This window comes from Dasypus novemcinctus, chromosome 23, assembly GCF_030445035.2.
Source record: "Dasypus novemcinctus isolate mDasNov1 chromosome 23, mDasNov1.1.hap2, whole genome shotgun sequence".
Classification (NCBI taxonomy): domain Eukaryota; kingdom Metazoa; phylum Chordata; class Mammalia; order Cingulata; family Dasypodidae; genus Dasypus; species Dasypus novemcinctus.
The window spans coordinates 11,563,356-11,585,282 of NC_080695.1; the positions used below are offsets into that span (position 1 = coordinate 11,563,356).

At 41.1% G+C, this 21,927-nt stretch overlaps 1 protein-coding gene across 1 annotated transcript in view; it reads left to right on the forward strand.

Annotated features, from left to right (window-relative positions):
- The first annotated feature begins 3,237 nt into the window (after positions 1 to 3,237).
- The window catches only part of LOC101411721 (zinc finger protein 300-like), a 71,651-nt gene continuing 52,961 nt past the window's right edge, over positions 3,238 to 21,927 (forward strand). The window contains exon 1 of the mRNA XM_023587867.3: positions 3,238 to 3,860. Coding sequence (XP_023443635.2) covers positions 3,850 to 3,860 — 11 coding nt within the window. The 5' untranslated portion in view covers positions 3,238 to 3,849. The remainder of the gene's footprint in view (positions 3,861 to 21,927) is intronic.

Consider the following 21,927-nt stretch of genomic DNA (forward strand, 5'->3'; position numbering starts at 1 on the left):
TTAATCACACACACAGCCAGTATCTGCCTATCTCCCAGTGTAACTCAGTACCATGAGAAGCTGAAGGTAGATGGCTCTTTTGAACATGTTGTCAAGAAAGGGAGCTTGGACTCTGGAATGAAAGATTTGTGGCAAGGGATTGAATGCCTCTCTTTCCACACTACCACTCCCTGCCCTTCTTGGTGAGCCTGGGGTTGCATGTCTGGGATACCAGCTCAAGATTAAGGGCCAACATGGAGGATTCTCATCACAGATGGCCCATGAAGCCAACAACAGGATGGAGGAAGATCTGGAATTCAAATGCCAATTATAGGGCCAGAGGATGAATTCCAGCCAGGGGCCTCAGAAGGGGAACTAAGACTTTGTTAGCTTGATTTCCTAAATTTATAAATGGCAGGCTAGTGGTGTAGAAATGGGCCATATATGGTAATGGCCAAGGTTGGTACATACAAGTGAAACTGTTCAATGAACACTCACTCCAGGTCTTTATTCCCAGGGATCTCTAGAGTTTCCCCAAGAATCTAGTGGTGTCCTCTACTGAATTTAATTGCTTCACTTCTCTTTGAATGGTTTGATATATCATGGGAAATGGTGCGTGCTAAGCATGGATGTGGTATGCTTCTACTTCCTGTAGCCATGCTAGACACATACTGGTTGTGTTCCGTGTTTTTCCCCAAGTGTGCTAGATACTGTGGGATCAGCTGTGGACCTCCCAATGCCACTTCTTTTTCTGGGCCTACCTCGACCAAAACAGTGGCATGCTGTTAACAACCTAGAAAGGAAAGGGAGGAAAGGGAGGAAAGGGAGGAAAGGGAGGAAAGGGAGGAAAGGGAGGCAAGGGAGGAAGGAAGGAAGGAAAGAAGGAAGGAAGGAAGGAGAAGCCATAACTTCTATTTTTTGATCATTTCCATGAGTAAATGCTCCCACCATGGTCAATTTCAACCTACCAACTTGATGTCAACTGACTCACAACATTCTTTTAAAAAAATTACAATAATTTGTTAATGATTAATGCCAAGCTTGTATAAGGTGGATCTAGCACCCCACTTCCAAGACAGGAAGTATTTTGGAATCTTCTACTGGAATCTTAAATTAGTCCTGCTGCTCCAGGCCTTGTTAACAATATGCCAGGGTCAGTTCTGATTACCTATGTGAACTTTCTCCTCCATCTCCCAACCCCTCCAGAAAAGCTGCCCCTAAATTATAGAATGCTGGCTCAGTCTTGATGACCATTAAACACTTCAGATGTTTTCTGGAGTTATGTTGCATTCACTATGTCAAAACATCAAGCCCTGAGAAAAATCTGGAACCCAGATGCCATGCTGTAAGGAAGTTGTCCCCTGGACTGCAGAGAAACCTTCCAGTGTGTGTTCAGGCCACTGCAATTCATGATTTCTGTCTTAGTTTCCTGGCTGCTAAAACAAATACCATACAATGGATTGGCTTAAACAATGGGAATTTATTTATTGGTTCACAGCTGTGGATAGGAGAATTCCAAAATCAAGAGATTTAAACAAGACAGTGCTTTCTCCTTAAAGACTGTGTTGTTCTGGGACTGGCTGTCAGAGATCCTTGGGTCCTTGACTTCTGTCACATGGTAATGCACATGGTGGTGTTTTCTCCTTTCTCTTCCAGGTTCCATGGACTTGCAGCTTCTTCTCTTCCCTTGTGGCTTTCTCCCTGTGACCTTCTCCAAAAAGCCTCCTGTTATAGGATTAAGACCCATCCTGATTCAGTTGGCCACACCTTAACTAAAAATAACACCTTTAAAAGGTCTGTTTACAATGAGTTCACATCCACAGGAATGGACTAAGAACATGTTTTTCTGGGGTATATAATTCAACCAGCCATAGTCTCCATTCAGCTGGACTCTCAGGTTACTCCACAATTGCTTATTTTGACTTAGGTAGTTTTATTGCATTTTCCACAGCATCCTTCCCAGTCCTCCATATCTGTTCATGCCTGTCAATCAGTTGATTTTACTTTCCATTACATTGTGGAAAATCATTTATTCACCTAACTCATGTCAACTGAGAGCTACATTGGGACATCAGGGACAGACTTTCTCAAATTTCCATCTCCAAGCCTACTTATTTTTTTCTAGATAGAAACACCTTCACCCCCTACTCTTCTGCCTTGGAAGAGAAGGTACCTCTTCTGAAATCAATTCCTCTATTTTCTGTCTGGATTCTATCTCTTCACTTTTTTACAGAGTCCTTCCTGCATCACCTAGCCTCTCCCTCTCCTCAATCTACAAAATTTACCTCCCTGTTGAATTTTTTCCCCTTAATTTATTCAGCTTAAATTATTTCCTTCCTTACATACACACACTCATTACACGATATTATAATATCTATTTTAGATCAATATCATACTTGGTTTTTCAAACTCTACAGGCCATTCCATTAACATTAGAACAGGAACTCAAATTTAATACTCATGTCATACAGGATGTCCCAAAGTCTTAAGCTTTTAATAACTTTAGAGGTATAAACGGTATAACTGTACAAAAACCATCATTTGAAGCCTTGATTATTTAAATTTCTTTTACCCTTACTTACTTTCGTGACCTTTGAATAACAAATTTTTAATGGCAGATGTGGAAGAGAAAACCGCAGTAGGCTAATAAGCTGGCCAAAGTAAACAGAATCTACAGAAAAATATTGACAATTATGATTAATTATTACATCTACAACTTCATGACCACCCTATCCTATCGTGAGCTGCAGACATAATTTTTCGGGGGTGGTGGGGGCGGGGGGGGGGGGTTGGATTGCTGAGTCCTGATAATTATTTCAAGGGTTCCTTCAGGGTAAAAAAGAAAAAAAAAAAATTGAGAAAGGCCGATTCCTTATCTGTCAAATGAGAATGACACCTATTTCATGGACTGTTAGGAGGACTGCAGGATAAGCCTTTCTTTAAAACAAAGAACGTTCCCCAAATCAAGACTTTCAGGGAGTAGGCTCTCTGAAAGAACTCTCGGGGTTGGGGCAGGTTCTAGTGCCACCATCCATGCGTCTGGATGGGTCACATGTCCACAGGAAGGAGCTCGGGTGCCTGCGGGACCCTCAGATTAAATGGGGCGGTATATTCGCTGACAGTCAGGCCCCTGCACCGGAGCCACCGGCACTAGGGCCCCCAGTAGGTTCACCGCCAAGCGCGGAAACCACCCAAGCCGGCCATGCTCGCCGCCGGAAGTGACTGGACGGGCCCGGAAGGCCTCGCGCGGTGGCTTCTGGGAGCAGTAGTTCCGCGGAACTCTGGTACTACCCTGAGGTCGGAGACTCAGTCTGCGCGCTAGCCCCGGCCCCCGACCCCCGACCCCAAGCTGGTGTCACAGCGACTAGAGCCAGGGACCCGGCCTGTCCTGAACCCATTCTGTTGCAGACCCGGAGAGGCGGCTCCCGCGGCTCCAGGACCACTCAGAGGGTGCACGTGTGGCCAATCCACTTGCTGCGGAACGGGGATGGGCAAGGAAGGGGATGCTCAGTGCAGGGGTCTGGTTCCGGCGACTGCGAACAATTTGACGTTTCTGTGCCCTGGAGGGCAGGGCTCTGCCTGCTCCGTGTGACACCCGCGGGGAATGGCTTGGTGTCTAGTGTGGGGAGGGGCGGGCTATGAAGGTGGAGGCGGCCAGGGCTGCTCTCGCTGCGTCTCTCTACTCCAGCATGCTGGGCCTCTGGGATGAACCATCGCCAGGAGGGCAGCGTGGAGTCTGATGGTGACGGCCTTGCCCCAGGTCAGTTTGGGGCTGTTTCTCTCCTGAATGGTCATCCCGCTCTCCTGACGGTAGATTTTGTTTGACCTGGAACCTCTCTGCGCCTTGTGAAAGAGAAAATTGTACCGGATATGTTAAGCAGGTAAGGATAACTTTATTCAAGGATTACTGCAGCAGGGAAAGGAGACGAGAACTTAACTTCGTTCAGACAAAGGACCGCAGGATTTTTAAAGGCTGGGGTGGACTGGTGAAAAAGTACTTGAAGGATGTTAAGGAGTTGATCACTGGGATGGCTGAATGATTTACTGGGCACCTGGAGCTTGTCAGGGCCAGGGGAGGGGAAGGGGGAGTTAAGGAGCTATCCATTTGGCAGATCAGAGGTACCTGGATAGTGTGTAAGTGTGCAGGTAAGAGAGAGGTTGGGCCTGGAGTCAGGGAGAAACTTGTTTAAAATTTAGTTAATCTTAAAGAAAATTAAGACTATCATGGTCAGTCCCTCTATTTGTTCAAAGTGAATGATACTCTTTGCTGGACAACTCAAGGGATCAAGACAAGTGAGGTGAAATAGGGTCTAAGAAATAGTCTCTCTCTTTTTTAAAAATTTATTTATTCATTTATTTCTCCCCACCCCTTCGTTGTTTGCACTTGCTGTCCCTCTTGTCTTCCTTGTTTCTTTAGGAGGCACCGGGAATTGAACCTGGGACCTCTGATGTGGGAGGGAGGCGCTCATCGTGCGAGCCACCTCCATTCCCTGCTTTGTTAAGTCTCACTGTTTTCCTTGTGTCTCTCGTTGCCTTCTCCTGTTGTCAGCTTGCCACGCCTTCCCATCATGCCTGCTCACTGTCTTCTTTAGGGGGCACCAGGAGCCAAACCATGGGCCTCCCATGTGGTAGGCAGCAGCTCAATTGCTTGAGCCACATCTGCTTCCCAGAAATAGTCTTTTGAAGACCCTTGTTGGCATTGTTTCTGTAAAATCAGTTGAACCATCTATGCGTCTCTGGTTCTCCACCTATGGAGAGGTGGTCGTAAAGGCCCGTTGTTTCAGGGTCAGGAACCTCAGATGGGGGATGCCTAGAAGAAAGGGTGTCTAAAGGGTTGGTGGGTGAAAACCCTCTGGTTATGCGGCACGGCTCGGGCGTTGTGGCTCTGAGCTCAGATGGGGTTGCTCATGGTGGGGCTGCCCAGGGCAAGGGCATGCAGGACCTCAGCATTTTACCAGAATTCTTGGGTGACTTAGTAGCTTGTCCAGAAAGAAATCCAGCCCCACGCTGGTCTGCTGCTGTGATGAGAACTTTGAGGTGTATGTCAGGTCGTGGGGTTTAGCTCACCAGGCTTCTTCAGTCCTGGATAAAAGGTCAGTTACAGGGCACCCTTGAGTCACGATATGGATCGGGCAGTCAGGTTTTAGTTCTCAGTGACACCAAGTTTTGAGGGTGGGAGAAGAGTTGGAAATGTCATTTGGAGAGTTGTAGCCAGACAGTGAAGGATACTGGAAAATTCAAAATATAGTCTGGTTGACAAAATGTGCGAGGTGACAGAATATAATCCACTTTACAGGAGGGTAACAAAACTCTGCAGTTGGCTGAAGTTTACAAAGGAGTGCAAAACAGCTCAAAAACTGTGCTATGGTTTTTCATCTGAAATATGAAATTTCTCTCTTTAGTTACCTTCCTTCTGATTAAAGACTGTTTTTAATCATAATCACAAAATTAGATTTGGCCTGTTTCTTCACATAGGGACAACAAGAATGGTAATTTACTATATAGGCCTTTTTAAGTTTGCCTTGCTGGGAGTTTTCAAAAGGGATCTTAGATTGGACTTTTAAAAGTCTCTCAAGCCCGGGAAGTGAAACAAAGAACTTACCACCAGAGCTTACCTGCAGTACTTACAGATTTGGATGAATCCCCCTCTCCTTATCATACGGATCCTGGGCTGCCAAAGAGTGACCTTCCTTAGTAAGCCAGGGACCAGGCCGGTTTTGCTGAGAGGATTTTGAAAGCATGGGCTCCATAAAGTCAACCTTAGTTCCTTCAAAGTGCTGGTTATATCTGATTAAATGAGTATCATTTTCAAATTTGAGGATTCCAGTCAAAGCCTTGATTATAAAACCAGTTATGTCCTAGTAACAAGGAGGAAAGATCCTTATGAATCTATGCAAATAATTATATTGCCATGAGAATAAGAATACTCAAGAATTTCTGAATTCTGGCAGAATTAGGCAGGAGAAAAAGATAGTTTCATTTCTCTTTACAAAAATATAATCCTGTAAATTGTTATGAGTGCTAGATAGCTTAAGAGAAAAGAGAGAGGGTTTCCTTACATCCAGAAAATAGAACATTAAAGCCTCAGCAATATTTCAAACAAAACCCATAATCATTCTTCAGCACGTCAGGTCATTCATTGATTCTTGCCTACTCGATCTTGTGCTGGTAATCTCTTGAACCTATCAGCTTTTCTACTGGAGTCCTGGAAATCCTGATCCATTCCAGTGGTATGGTCACAAAGTTATTTAAGTCATGTCATTAGAAGCCTCTGCACCCAGAGTACCTGTGTAGTCCTTTCCACGTGTCTTAGAGAGGGTCCCTCACTGGCTGAAGATGAGGCACCGTGACCTAGCTGATTGCAGGCATTTTCAGGGAAACATCAGGGTAAAACAAAGAGCTATCTATAGGTGACCAGAATTAAAATGGCCGCAGTTAATTTACTGCAGCTTTACTTAAATTATATATCTGATGAGAATTCATCAAAAATAATGTGACTTACTTGTTTCTGTGGCATGTAACACTTTTTAAAGAATAACTGAAATTATGACCAATATCACACTAATGTTATTGTCTAATATAAGGCAAAACAATATGAGGATCTATCACGAGCAGTGAAAACACTGGCAAATCTGTAGGAACTTTATGTAATTTCTGACATATTTCCATTAATAGCATTTTTTTTTAAGATTCATTATTTATTTATTTCTCTCCCTTCCACTCCCCGCCCGCCCCCCACAGTTGTCTGCTCTCTGTGTCCAATCGCTGTGTGTTCTTTGGTGCCTACTTGTATTCTTGTCAGTGGCACCCGGAATCTGTGTCTCTTTTTGTTGCGTCATCTTGTTGTGTCAGCTCTGTGTGTGAGGCGCCATTCCTATGCAGGCTGCCCTTTTTTTGCGCTGGGTGGGCTCTCCTTATGGGGAGCACTTCTCGCGCGTGGGGCTCCCCTATGCGGGGAACACCCCTGCATGGCATGGCACTTCTTGCGTGCATCAGCACTAAGCGTAGGCCAGCTCATCACACGGGTCAGGAGGTTCTGGGTTTGAACCCTGGACCTCCCATGTGGTAGGCAGACACTCTATCCATTGGGCCAAATCCGCTTCCCTACATAATAGCATTTTACCCATATAAATCAGACTAAGGGAAAGTTAACATCTTATTTATTTGTTTATTTATTTTCAAACAAACATTCCTCCACCTCTCGGAAACCTCTCATCTACTTTTTTTTCCAATCTACATTTTATCTCTGCAAATTTGCAATTTCTAGTCATCTCTTTCCAAGGTTCTTTCATGTGGTAGCATGTCTCATAATTTCAGTCATTTTTATGACTGAATAATATTCCATTGTATGTATGTACCACATTTTTTTTATCCATTCATCTTTTGAGGGACACTTGGATTGTTTTTAACTCTTGGCTATTGGGAATAATGCTGCTACAAACATTGCCGTACAAGTATTTGTTTGCAATCCTGTTTTCACTCTTTTTTGGTATATACCTTGAAGTGGCATTGCCATGCCATTTGCTAATTCTATATTTAACTTTTTGAGGAAATACCATATTGCTTTCCACAGTGGCTGCACTATTTTACTTTCCCACCAATACACTAGAGTTCCAATTTCTCTGCATCCTCCCCAACACTTGTTATTTCCTATTCTTTTTTTTTTCTTTTAAATAATAATAAACCATCTGGATGGGTGTGAAGTGGTATCTCATTGTGGTTTTGATTTGCATTTCCCTAAATTGCTAATGATGTTGAACATCTTTTCACATTCTTATGACTGTATATCTTCTTTAGAAAGATGTCTGTTCAAGTCCTTTGACCATTTTTTAATTGGGTTGTTTGTCTTTTTGTTGTTGCACTGTAAATGTTCTTTACATATTCTGGATATAAATCCTTATACAACATATAGAGTGTAACTATTTTCTTCCATTCTATAGGTTTTCTTTTCACTATATGCGGTAATTTCCTTTGATGCACAATTTAATTTTGATGATGTCAAATATATCTATTGTTTCTTTTGGTGTCATATCTTAGGATGTACCACCAGATCCCAGATCACAAAGACTTGCCGTGTCCTGAATATGGCAAGAAGCTGTGTAAAGCAACAGCTTCCCTGCTGAACTAAGGTGGAAAAATCAGAAAATGCAAAGTCATGTGCCATATGCCTCTTTGTTGTCTTCTGAGATTGTTAGAGTTTTAGTTCTTATAGTTAGGTCCTTGACCCATTTTGAGTTGATTTTTGTACATGGTGTGACTTAGGGGTCTAATGTCATTCATTTCTATGTGTATATTCAGTTTTCCCAGCACCATTTGCTGAAGAAACGCATTTTTCCCCATTGCATGTAATCTGTACTTTTGTGGAAAATCACCTGGCCACAGAAATATGGGTCTATTACTGGGCTTTCAATTCTGTTCCATTGGCCTATTTGTCTTTATCACACTGCCTCAGTGTTTTTATTTTTTTAAGATTTATTATTTATTTTATTTATTTCTCTTCCCTTCCCCCCTGCCCCAGTTGTCTGTTCTCTGTGTCTATTTGCTACGTCTTCTTCTTTGTCTGCTTCTGTTGTTGTCAGCAGCATGGGAATCTGTGTTTCTTTTTGTTGCATCATCTTGTGTCAGCTCTCCGTGTGTGCAGTGCCATTCCTGGGCAGGCTGCACTCTCTCGCGCGCTGGGCGACTCTCCTCACGGGGCACACTCCTTGTGCATGGAGCTCCCCTACGCGGGGACACTCCTGCATGGCACGGCACTCCCTGTGCGCATCAGCACTGCATGTGGGCCACTCCATACGGGTCAAGGAGGCCCCAGGTTTGAACCGCGGACCTCCCATGTGGTAGATGGACTGCCACAGTGTTTTGATTACTGTCATTTTGTAATACAATTTGAAATCAGAAACTGTGAGTCCTCCAGCTCTGTTCTTTTTCAAAATAGTTTTGGCAATTCAGGGCCCCTTGCAATTTCATATTAATTTGAGGATTGGTTTTCCATTTTGGGGGTAAAAGAATGCTGAAATTTTGGTAGGGCCTGCATTGAATCTGTAGATTGCTTTGGGTAACACTGACATTGTAATAATATTAACTCTTTCAGTTCCTGAATGTCTTGCCATTTATTTAGGTCTTCTTTAATTTCTCTCAGCAGTATTTTATAGTTTTCAGTGTACAAGTCTTTTATATCCTTGGTTAAATTTGTTCTCAGATATTTTATTCTTTTAGTTACTATTATAAAGTGAATTGCTTTCTTAATTTCCTCTTCAGATTGTTCATTGCTAGTGTACAGGAACACAGCTGATTTTTGTATGTTGATCCTGCCACATTCCTGAATCTGCTTATTAGCTCTAATAGTTTTCTGGTGGACTCCTTTGGATTTTCTATATGTAAGATCATGTTGTCTGCAAAGAGAGAGAGTTTCACTTTTTCCTTTCCAGTTTGGATACCTTTTATTTTTTTTTCTTGCCTAATTGATCTGGTTAAAACTTCTAGTACAATATTGAATTGCAGTGGTAAAAGTCAGCTATTTGTCTTGTTCATCTCTTTTTAATTTGACAATACTTCCCATGCAATTCATAGCATAGCAAGTAAAACTCTCTCTCTTAAAAAAAAACAAAACAAAACAAGATGAAAGAAGAAATTCTTTGTGATTTTCCAGGGACTCTAGAAAATCTCAAAGACAACTGGAGATCAAGAAGATATTCAGGGGAAATGGACTTTGGCCCAGTGGTTAGGGCATCCACCTACCACATGGGAGGTCCGCGGTTCAAGCCCCGGGCCTCCTTGACCCGTGTGGAGCTGGCCCATGCGCAGTGCTGATGCGCGCAAGGAGTGCCCTGCCACGCAGGGGTGTCCCCCGCGTAGGGGAGCCCCACGCACAAGGAGTGCACCCCACAAGGAGTGCACCCATAAGGAGAGCCGCCCAGCGCGAAGGAGGGAGCAGCCTGCCGAGGAATGGCGCCGCCCACACTTCCGGTGCCCCTGACGACAACAGAAGCGGACAAAGAAACAAGACGCAGCAAAAAGACACAGAAAACAGACAACCGGGGGGGAGGGGAGGGGAATTAAATAAAAATAAATCTTTAAAAAAAAAAAAAAGATATTCAGGATTTGATTTTGTGACGGGAAAATGTCAAAATTTGTTGGGAGGTTTGAACACTTGGTTAAATAGGATCATGGGTTACTGTGAAATAATACATAGTTCTCTATGTAAGTAAAGTTACAGAGAGATTTAAGAATAAATCAATAAAAGATTTAAGAAGCAAATATAGGAAGTGACATGTTTATGAAAAAACCTCATTTCTTTTAAAAGTGAGAAGACTGCTTTCTTAAATAATCAAGGACACAGTAATCAAGCCGGGGGGATGCTGGCTTCCTCTAGGTTCTTGGCTTTGTTACATAAAAGAATTTAAGAACATGCCAGTTTAGTTAGGCCTTTATAAGAGTTTATTGAGAAATGAGAGGAAAGAACAGAAGTACACACCCAAGAGGTAGATGCAGGCTTCTCCAGGCAATTAGAGAGCACTTGGGGTTGGGGGGCTGCTTTTATTAAGGACGCCCTTCACTCCTCCCCTCTCCTAATGTTGGGGGAGGAGCCCCAGCTGTTTGCTGTTCTGATTGGTTGCCCCACCTGTTAGTTCTCAGGGGACCAATGAGGCCTTTGTCTGCGGTTATCTGGGACCAATGGGGAAGCCTGTTTGGAGTTATCCAGGGCCTCCCCTTGACACCAGAAAGAGTTCCAAGTGGGACCTTGTGGCGAGGGTCTCAGTGTGCTCTTTCTGGCCTTGTTCTTAGTAGCAGCCTTCTTTCAGGGGTTTTCTGGGTGGGATCTCACAGCCATGGTCTCCGCTGGATCCCAGCTGTGACTCATCTTTTCCTCTTTTCCCTACACTAATGTGCCTCGATAAAGTCAACATAAAGTACAGGAAATTATTCTGATAAGACTCTGCTTTCTAGGCCATTTACTCAGAAGGTAAAGAAAAGTCTTTACAAACCGCTTATTAAAAGTGGATCAATAATCTAAGAAGTTTTGTCATTTTAATAGAGAGGAAGCCAAATTCTAGTTTTGCATAAGTATTCTATTTATCTTATAGATAAACCCACAAAATCTTACCCAGCTTTGACCATTAGAAACAAAATTCCTTTTCCACAAACCAACAACTTTTCATATTCATTCAGGTTTTGTCCTACACTTTCCTCTTTCTCATTCTTAACAACTAGTCATTTTACTTTAGCATACAACTATTCTTTTTTTCCTTAACAAAAACACATCCTGTGTACTTTGCACACATAATTTAGAATAAGCCTAAATTTTTAAGTCACCGAAGAACTTGGAAACTATCTTTAAACTGACAACTTACAAAACTTAATTACTGTTGAAATGAAGTTTATAAGAATAACCATTTATTTTGGCTAAACAGAAATAACATTTTTTCATCATCTTAAACATCTAGTAGATATAATGCTAGCAAACCTGTGTAAGTTTAGAAAAAATATACCCCGATATGCTTGTATTGTGCTTGAAGCTGATAACCCAGAAGAAAATAGCTGTTTTCATTAAACTAGTTTCGTCCGCCAAAGCTTACCTAAATTATATGAACTTGAATTCTTAAAACATTTGAGGTTGATTTTTATATGAAAGGTTTTTTTCTCTTTTGAATATTGGAAATATAAGAAGTTAGTTTTCTTAATTTCTGGGCTTTTAGAAATATTTAGTTTATGTAAGTGCTTACTTATCTTTAAGCCAATTAGAATAGCGCTCCTTTAAGGGATTTTTAAGGTTGATTTGTCACTAGAGTGATAGCGTCAACTCTAAAATTTTCAGCCATGTGTCAGACATAAACTGACAGAACTGAGAGGCTGGAGTGAAAGCGGAAAGGACTCAAAGGAGCTAAAGGAAAGGATGAAAATGGTAGAAAGGAAGAGGGAAGTGATAATAAGGGAGAGTTCTAGATGAGCCATTTTGGGAGGATCTTAAGTATCTCTGAGAGGCTATTGGAGTTCTAGTGAGTCCTTACTGAAGTTATGTCATCAAGAAAGCAAGCACACAGAGTTAGCTGTAGTGAAGAAATGTATAATCAACAACAGTCTTTAGAGAAGAAGAATGAAGAGACTGGATTTCCTGTAGTGAAGAGAGGTATCAAAATAACAAACCGAAATTTGAATGGAATCCAAACAACAGAAAAATAGCAAAATTCACATGAGATCTCAACATACCAAACAGAAAAAGACAACAGAGGCCTCACAAAAGAGGCAGGAATTCTCCTAAGTCTCCAGTGAAAAGAGCCAAGAAAACTTGCATCCTGGTAGATTCTCACTAAAACAGAAAGGAGCCATGAAGAAATGCTCAGTGGAAAGTTAGGGATTAAATCCCCACGCAAAAAAGCCAAGAAGACTTCCTTCCAGGAAGTTTCTTACTCAAGCAGCAAGAGTCAGGGAGTGAATCTCTACTCATTGCGATCTCAGTGTAAAAAAGAGCAGTCTGTAAAGAATCAAAGTTGGGTCTTTACTGTGCTTCAGTGGTGGAATGTCTGGAGCATAGGATCAGGAGTCAGAACCACCAATGATCTCCAATAACAGTTGGTCAGGAGTGAAGACAGAGGGTTCAGAGGTGCGCACTGAAGACCTGGGTGAGAGGTCCGGGAGTCCAGTGATAAACCCAGTCCTAACCGAGTCACAGGCACCATTACTGAAGAAGAAAAAATTGCGCGAGATAATGTAAACAGGCAAGGATAACTTTATTCAAGGACTACTGGAGCAGGGAAGAGAGACTGGACCTCAGCTTCATCCAAAGGGCAGCAGGGTTTTTAAGGGCTGGAGTATGCGATTGTAAAAGAGCTGGAGGATGTTAAGGAAAGTTGATTTCTGGTGTGGAAATAAAGAATCCCCAAATGAGACAAAGGCTATTAATTCAGCTTGCTTTAGCAAGGGAGTCAGCCACCATCACTGGCACCTGGCAGAGACTCAAAGGCAGGCAGAGAAGTGGGAAGTTTAAGAGTGGAAAGAAGGGAAGGCTTCAGGTATGCTCTGATTGGAGGGCACTGGCATAGGGAAGCTGGCGGTGAACTAATTAGAAGCGGGCATCCTATGTGACTGGTTAGGGGAGCACGTTTGAAGAAACTGTTTTGTCCCATTAACACAGACTCAATATATTTGTCAAAATCCAATTGACTGGAGAGGTGAGGGTTTATTTCTGGACTCTCAATTCTATTCCACTGATCTAATATGCCTGCCTTTATGCCAATACCATGCTGTTTTGACCACTGTAGTTTAGTAGTATGTTTCAAGGTCAGGCAGTGAAAGTCCTCCCACATCACTCTTCTTTAGAATGCTTTTGGCTATTCAGGTGCACTTCCCTTTCTAAATAAATTTAGTAATTGTCTCTTCTATTTCTGAAAAGTAGGCTGTGGAATTTTGATTGGTGTAGCATTGAATCTGTAAATCAGCTTGGGTAGGATTGACATCTTCACGATCTTTAGTCTTCCAATCCATGAACACAGAATGTCTTTTCTTTTGTTCAGGTGTTCTTTGATTTAATTTAGCATTGTTTTGTAGTTTTCTAAATATAGATTCTGTACTTCTTTTGGTTAAATTGGTTCCTAGGATTTTAATTTTTTTTTTTTTTTTGCTATTGTAAAAGGAAATTTTCCCTTGATTTCCTCCTCAGATTGTTCAGTACTAGTGTACAAAAAGCATTACTGATTTTTTGTGTTCATCTTGTATTCTGCCAGTTTGCTGAACTTATTATTAGCTCAAGTAGCTTTGTTGTAGACATTTCAACTTTTTTTTAAAGATTTATTTATTTCTCGTTCCCCCACCCCCTTATTGTTTGCTCTCTGTGTCCATTTGCTGTGTGTTCTTCTGTGTCTGCTTGTATTCTCATTAGGTAGCTCCATGAACCAATCCTGGGACCTTCCAGAGTGGGGGAGAGGCGATCATTCTCTTGTACCACCTCAGCTCCCTCTTCTGCTACGTCTCTTATTGTCTCTCCTCTGTGTCTCTTGTTGTGTCATCTTCCTGCGCCAGCACTCTGTGCAGGCCAGCTGGTCTTCACCAGGAGGCCCTGAGCATCAAACCCTGGACCTCTTATATGGTAAATGGGGGCCCAACTGCTTGAGCCACATCCATTTCCTCAACATTTTCTAAATACAAGATCATGTCATCTGAAAATAGTGAGAGATTTACTCTCTTCCTATTTGGATGCTGTAGCAGTTTAATATTATTTATGAATTCCAAAAAATATATTTGATTATGTTTGTAAACTAGTCTGTTCCTCTGGGTGTGATACACTTTGACTGTATTAGATTCAGCTGAGATATCTTTGATTAAATTATATTAAGATTAGGGCTTTGATTTGAGGAAGAGAGACAGCTCAGCTCATTAGACATGGCAGAGGCCCTAGGAAGTAAGATGAGGCTGATGATATTCTACAGCTGACCTTGTGAAAAGACCAGAGCAGCTGAGCCTGGAAGGACATGAGCCCCCAGGAGAGAGAGACAAGCCTTATACCAGCCTAGCTGAGATCAGAAGTTGGGACCAGGGAGTCTTAAGAGGAAGAAGGAAGGCTGAAACCTTGCAGACACAGCCTGCCATCTTATTCAACAAGATGCAAGGTGCAAGATTGACTTTGGGTGAGAAAGTACCTCTCATGGTACCTTGAGTTGGACTCTTTAGGTCCTTGTGACTGTAAGCTTGTACCCCAAATAAATACCCTTTATAAAAGCCAGTAGAATTCTGGTACTTTGCATCAGTTCTCCTTTTGGCTAACTAAAACAGATGTCTTTTTTCCCCCTTGTATAATTGCTCTAGATAGAACTTCTAGCGCAATATTGAATAACAGTGTGATGGTGGGAATCCTTGTCTTGTTCCTGATCTTAAAGGGAAAGCTTTCAACCTTTTCCCATTGAGTATGATGTTGGCTCTGGATTTTTCATATATGTACTTGATCATATTGAGAAATTTTCCTCCTCTTCTTATCTTTTGAAGTGTTTTTATTAAGAAAGGATGCTGGATTTTGTTGAATGCCTTTTCTGTATCAAGTGAGATGATCATATGTTTTTTTGCCCTTCAATTTGTTAATGTGGTTTATTACATTGATTGATTTTATGTTAAACCACCTTTGCATACCAGGAATAGATCCCACTTGGTCACGGTGTATAATTCTTTCGATATGCTGTTGGATTCTATTTGCAAGTATTTTGTCAAGAATTTTTTTATCTATGTTCATTAGAGATATTTGTCTGTAATTTCTTTTCTTGTAGTGTCTTTATCTGGCTTTGGTTTTGGGGTGATGTTAGCTTCATAAAATGTTCTGGGTAATTTTCCCTCCTCTTCAATTTTTTGGAAGAGTTTAAACAGGATTGGTGTTAATTCTTCTTGAAATGCTTGGTAGAATTCAACCTGTGAAGCCATCTGGTCCTGGACTTTTCTTTGCTGGGAGATTTTAATGACTGATTCAGTCTCCTTAAAGTGAATGGTTTGTTAAATTTTTTTAGCTTTATTTTGTACAATTAATAATTGAAAATATAAACCATTAAAAACTAAAAAGAAAACATAGTTGAATGAAAACAAATTTCTCATTTAAATGTACTAGATATAAATTTTTAAAAAATCATACAATATGTTACACAATATATCTGGTCCATAGTAATGCAGTCATACAGCATTTGTCCGTTTTTGTCTGGTTTGCTTCGCTCAACATAATGTTCTCCAGGTTCACCCATGTTGTCATGTTTTACAACTTCATTTCTTCTCATAGCTGCATAATATTCCATCTTGGAATACACCACAGTTTGTTTATCCATTTATTTATTTATTTTTTAAAGATTTATTTTTATTTATTTAATTCCCCTCCCCTCCCCTGGTTGTCTGTTTTCTGTGTCTTTTTGCTGCGTCTTGTTTCTTTGTCCGCTTCTGTTGTCGTCAGCGGCACGGGAAGTGTGGGCGGCGCCATTCCTGGCAGGCTGCTCCCTCCTTCGCGCTGGGCGGCTCTCCTTATGGGTGCACTCCTTGCGCGTGGGGCTCCCCTACGCGGGGGACACCCCTGTGTGGCACAGCACTCCTTGCGCGCATCAGCACTACGCATGGGCCAGCTCCACACGGGTCAAGGAGGCCCGGGGCTTGAACCGCGGACCTCCCATGTGGTAGACGGACGCCCTAACCACTGGGCCAAAGTCTGTTTCCCTGTTTATCCATTTATCTGTTGATGGACACCTGGGTTTTTTCTAACTTTTGGCAATCGTGAATAATGGCACTATGAACATCAGTGTGCAGATGTCTATTCATGTCACTGCTCGCAGTTCTTCTGGGTATATACCCAGTAGTGGTATTGCAGGGTCATGCGGCAAGTCTATATTCTTCTTTAGGGGCTGCCAAACAGTCCTCCACAGTGGCTGTACCATTCTGCATTCCCACCAACAGGGAATAAATGTTCTTATTTCTCCACATCCTCTCCAACTCTTGTAGTTCTCTGTGTTTTTAATAATGGCCATTCTGATAGGTGTGAAATAATATCTCATTGTAGTTTTTTTTTTTAAGATTTATTTTTTATTTATTTCTCTCTCCTTCTCCCCCCAGCCCCCTGTTGTCTGCTCTCTGTGTCCATTCGCTGTGTGTTCTTCTGTGACCGCTTCTATCCTTATCAGCGGCACTGGGAATCTGTGTTTCTTTTTGTTGCATCATCTTGTTGTGTCAGATCTCCATGTGTGCGGCACCACTCCTGGGCAGGTTGTACTTTTCCACGCTGGGTGGCTCTCTTTCCAGGGTGGGTGGCTCTCTTTCCAGGGTGCACTCCTTGTGCGTGGGGCTCCCCTATGAGGAGGACACCCCTGCGTGGCATGGCACTCCTTGCATGCATCAGCACTGTGCACGGGCCAGCACCACACGGGTCAAGGAGGCCCGGGGTTTGAACTGCGGACCTCCCATGCGGTAAGCGGATGCCCTATCCATTGGGCCAAGTCCGCTTCCCCTCATTGTAGGTTTTGATTTGCATTTCCCTAATCAGTAGTGATGTTGAACACTTTTTCATGTGTTTTCTCACCACTTGTATTTCTTCTTCAACAGTCTATTCAAGTTGCTTGCCCATTTTATAATCAGATCATTTGCCTTTTTATTGTTGTTAGTCAAATCTCTTTATGTGTCACGTATATTAAGCCATTATCACATTTATTATTTGCAAATATTTTCTCCCATTGATTTGGCTGCCTTTTCACCCTTTTGACAAAGGCCTTTGAGATGCAAAGCATTTAATTTTGAGGACATACCATTGATCTTTTTTTTTCTTTTGCTGCTTGTGCTTTGGGTATAAGATCCAAGAAACTACCATACATATCATAAAATCTTGATGTTTCCCTACATTTTCTTCTGGTAGTTTTATGGTCCTGGCTTTTATATTTAGGTTCTTTTATCCATTTGGAGTTGACTCTTGTATTGGAAGTGAGATAGGGTTACTCTTTCATTCTTTTGGTTATAAATATCCAGTTGTCCCACCACCCTTTGTTGAAATTACTTCTTTGTCCCATTAACATTGACTTGGAAGGTTTGTCAAAAACCATTTGACTGTATGGGTGAGCATTTATTTCTGGGTTCTCAATTCTGTTCTACTAATGTGTGTCTATCTTTATTCCAGCATCATGCTGTTTTGACCACTGTAGCTTGGTAATACGTCAGGCAGCGAAATTCCTCCCATGTTGCTCCTCTTTTTTAGAATGCTTTTGGCTATTCAGGTGAACTTTCCCTTCCAAATGCATTTGGTAATTGCCTTTTCTAATTCTGTAAAGTAAGCTGTTGACATTTTGATTGGTATTGCATTCAATCTATAATCATTTTGGGTAGGAATGACATCTTCACAATATTTATTCTTCCAATCCATGAACATGGATTGTCTTTCCATTTGTTTAGGTTTTTTAAGTTTTCTTTTAGCATTGTTTTATAGTTTTCTGCATATAGGTCCTGTACTTCTTTGGTTAAATTAATTTCTAGGTATTTGAGTCTTTTTGTTGCTATTGAAATGAAATTTTTCTCCTGGTTTCCTCCTCAGATTGTTCCATACTAGTGTACAAAAACATTACTGATTTTTGCATGTTGGTCTTGTATCCTGCCACTTTGCTGAACTCATTTATTAGCTCAAATAGCTTTGTCATGAATACTTAAGGATTTTCTAAGTACAGGATCATGTCATCCACAAACAGTGAGAGTTTTACTTCCTCTCTTCCTATTTGGATGCCTTTAATATTTTTTTCTTGTCTAATTGCCCTAGCTAGACCTTCTAGTACAATATTGAATAACGATGGTGGCAATGGGCATCCTTGTCTTGTTCCAGATCTTAGAGGGAAAGCTTTCAACCTTTCCCCATTGAGTATGATATTGACTGTGGGTTTTTCATATATTCCTTTTATCATATTGAGGAATTTCCCTTCTATTCCTATCTTTTGAAGTGTTTTTATCAAAAAAAGGATGCTGGATTTTGTTGAATGCCTTTTCTGCATCGATTGAGATGATCATGTATTATTTTTTCTTCAATCTGTTAATGCGATGTATTACATTAATTGATTTTCTTATGTTGAACTAGCCTTGCATACCAGGTATAAATCACACTTGGTCATGATGTATACGTCTTTTGATATGCTGTTGGATTCGATTTGCAAGTATCGTGTTGAGAATTTTTGCATCTATTTTCATTAGAGAGATTGATCTGTAATTTTCTTTTCTTGTAGTATTTTTATCTGGCTTTGGTATTAGCATGATGTTGGCTTCATAAAATGTATTGAGTAATTTTCCCTCCTCTTCAATTTTTTGGAAGAGTTTAAACAGGATTGGTGTTAATTCTTCTTGAAATGCTTGGAAGAATTCACCTATGAAGCCATCTGGTCCTGGACTTTTCTTTGCTGGGAGATTTTTGATGACTGATTCAATCTCCTTAAACATGATTGGTTTGTTTAAGTTCTTGTATTTCTTGTAGCGTCAGTGTATGTTGGTTGTTCATTTCTAGGAATTTATACGTTTCATCTCAAGTTGGCTAGTTTGTTGGCATGCAGCTTCCAATAATATCCTCTTAATCTTTTTATTTTTGTGGGGTGAGTTGTGACTTCCCCCCTTTCATTTCTGATTGTATTTATTTGCATTTTCTCTCTTTTTTCTTGTTAGTCTAACTAGGGGTTTGTGAGTTTTATTAATCTCCTCAAAGAACCAGCCTTTGGTTGTGTTGATTTTCTGTATTGTTTTTTTTGTTCTCAATATCACTTATTTCTGCTCTAATCTTTATTATTTCTTTCTTTCTGCTTGCTTTGGGATTGGTTTGCTTTTCTTTTCCTAATTTCTCTAGTGGTTCAGTTAAGTCTTTGAGTTTAGCTTTTTCTTCTTTTTTAACATAGGCATTTAGGGCCATAAATTTCCCTTTCAACTCTGCCTTTGCTGTATCCCATAAGTTTTTTTTTTTGTCTTTATTTATTTTTTTAATATTACATTAAAAAAATATTAGGTCCCCATATACCCACCACCCCCTTCACCCCACTCCTCCCCCCATAGCAACAATCTCCTCTGTCATCATGAGATATTCATTGGATTTGGTGAATACAGCTCAGAGCACCGCTGCACCTCATGGTCAATGGTCCACATCATAGCCCACACTCTCCCACATTCCATCCAGTGGGCCATGGGAGGACATACAATGTCCGGTAACTGTCCCTGCAGCATCACCCAGGACAACTCCAAGTCCCAAAAATGCCTCCAAATCTCATCTCTTCCTCCCATTCCCCACACCCAGCAGCCACCATGGCCACTTTCTCCTCACCAATGCCACATTTTCTTCGATTACTAATCACAATAGTTCATGAATAGAATATCAGTAAGTCCACTCTCATCCATATTCTATTCCTCCATCCTGTGGACCTTGGAATGGTTGTGTCCACTCCACATCTATTCCCATAAGTTTTGATAAGTTGTGTTCTTGTTTTCATTTGTCTCAAAATATTTACTGATTCCACTTGCAGTTTCTTCTTTGACACACTGATTATTTAGGAATGTGTTGTTCAGCCTCCACACATTTGCAAATTTACTTTTTTCCTGTCAATTATTGATAGAGAAGGTGCTTTGTATAATTTCAATCTTTTTATATTTATTGAGAGCTGCATTGTGCCCTAACATGTGGTCTATCCTGGAGAAAGATCCATGGACACTTGAGAAGAATTTATAATGCAGCTGATTTGGGATGCAAAGTTCTGTTATGTCTGTTAAATCCAGCTCGTTTATAATATTGTTCAAGTTCTATGTTTAGGTTGAGCTTCTGTCTAGTTGTTCTAATGATGTGAGTGCTGTGTTAAAGCCTCCAAATATTAATGTAGCAATGTCTATTTCTCAGTTCAGTTTTGCCAGAGTTTGCCTCATGCATTTTGGGGCACCCTGATTAGGTGCATAAATATTTATGATTATTATTTCTTCCCAGTGGACTGTCCCTTTTTAAAATATATAATGGCTTCCTGTATCTCATAACCTTTTTGCCTTTAGGTTATTTTGTCCAATATTAGTATAGCTATCCCTGCTCTTCTTTGGTTACTGTTTGCATGGAGTATCTTTTTCCAGCCTTTCACTTTCAGCCAGTTTGTATCCCTGGGTCTAAGGTGAGATTCTTGTAGGTAGCATATGGATGACTTCATGTTTGTTTGTTTTTTTAATCCATTGTGTCAGCCTATCTTTTGATTGGGAGTTTAATCCATTCACATTCAATGATATTACTGTAAATGCATTTATTTCCATTCTTTTATTCTTTGGGTTTCATGTCTAATCTTATTTTCATTGGGTATTTTACTCTTCTGGTTATCCTTTCTGCTATTCTTGCCCTCTACACTCTCCTCCAAGCCTCTCCCTCCTGTCTTTTTCTTTCAGGCAGATTCTTTTTTACAAACTTTCTCAGTTTCTGTTTATTTGTGAGTATTTTAAACTCATCTTCACATTTGAAGGACAATTTTGCCGGATAAAGGATCCTTGGCTGGCAGTTTTTCTCTTTCTGTACCCTATTGTATCATACTACTGTCTTCTTGCCTCCATGGTTTTTGATGAGAAATCTGCATTAAGTCTTACTGGGCGTCTCACGTATGTGACGGTTTGCTTCTTCTTTGCTGCTCTCAGAATTTTCTCTTCATCTTTGATGTTTGACAATCTGAGTAGTATGTGTCTAGTAGTAGGTCTAATTGGATTTATTTTGATTTTGGTATACTGTACGCCTTCCACATGTAAGGTCATTTCTTTCATGAGAGTTAGGAAATGTTCAGCTATTATTTCCTCAAACACTCTTTCTGCCCCTTTCCCCTTCTCTTCTCCTTCTGGAACTCTCATGACACGTATGTTGTTGCATTTTGTATCGTCATTCAATTTCTTGAGCCCCTGCTCAGTTCTTTCCTTTCTTTTCTCTTGCTGTTCTCTCTTCAAATTCAGCTATTTTGTCTTCTGTTTTGCTCATTCTTTCTTCTATCGTTTTGAGTCTGATATTGTATTCTTGTACTGTGTGTGTGTGAGAGAGAGATTAGGAGGTATTGAGGATTGAACCCGGGACCTTGTACATGCCAAGCAGGCGCTCAACCACTAAGCTACACTGGCTCCCTCAAATGTGTTCCCTCCCACCCTGAGATGGTACCTCATTTGTCTGCTCGCTGTGTCTGCTCCTTGGCTCCTCATTATGTCCACTTATTACCTGCTCATCTTCTTTAGGAGGCACAGAACTGAACCTGGGACCTCCCATGTGAAAGGTGGGTGACATACTTCTTGAGCACATCCGCTCCCTGCTTGTTGCATCTGCTTATTGCTTCTGCTCATTGCATCAGCTCATTTTCTTTTAGCTGGCACTGGGACCCAAACCTGGGACCTCCCTCATGGGAGGCAGGCATCCAATTGCTTGAGCCACATTTGCTCTATATAATGTTTTTTTCCCTTCTTCTCCCCTTCCCTGCCCTGCTCTTTTTGCTG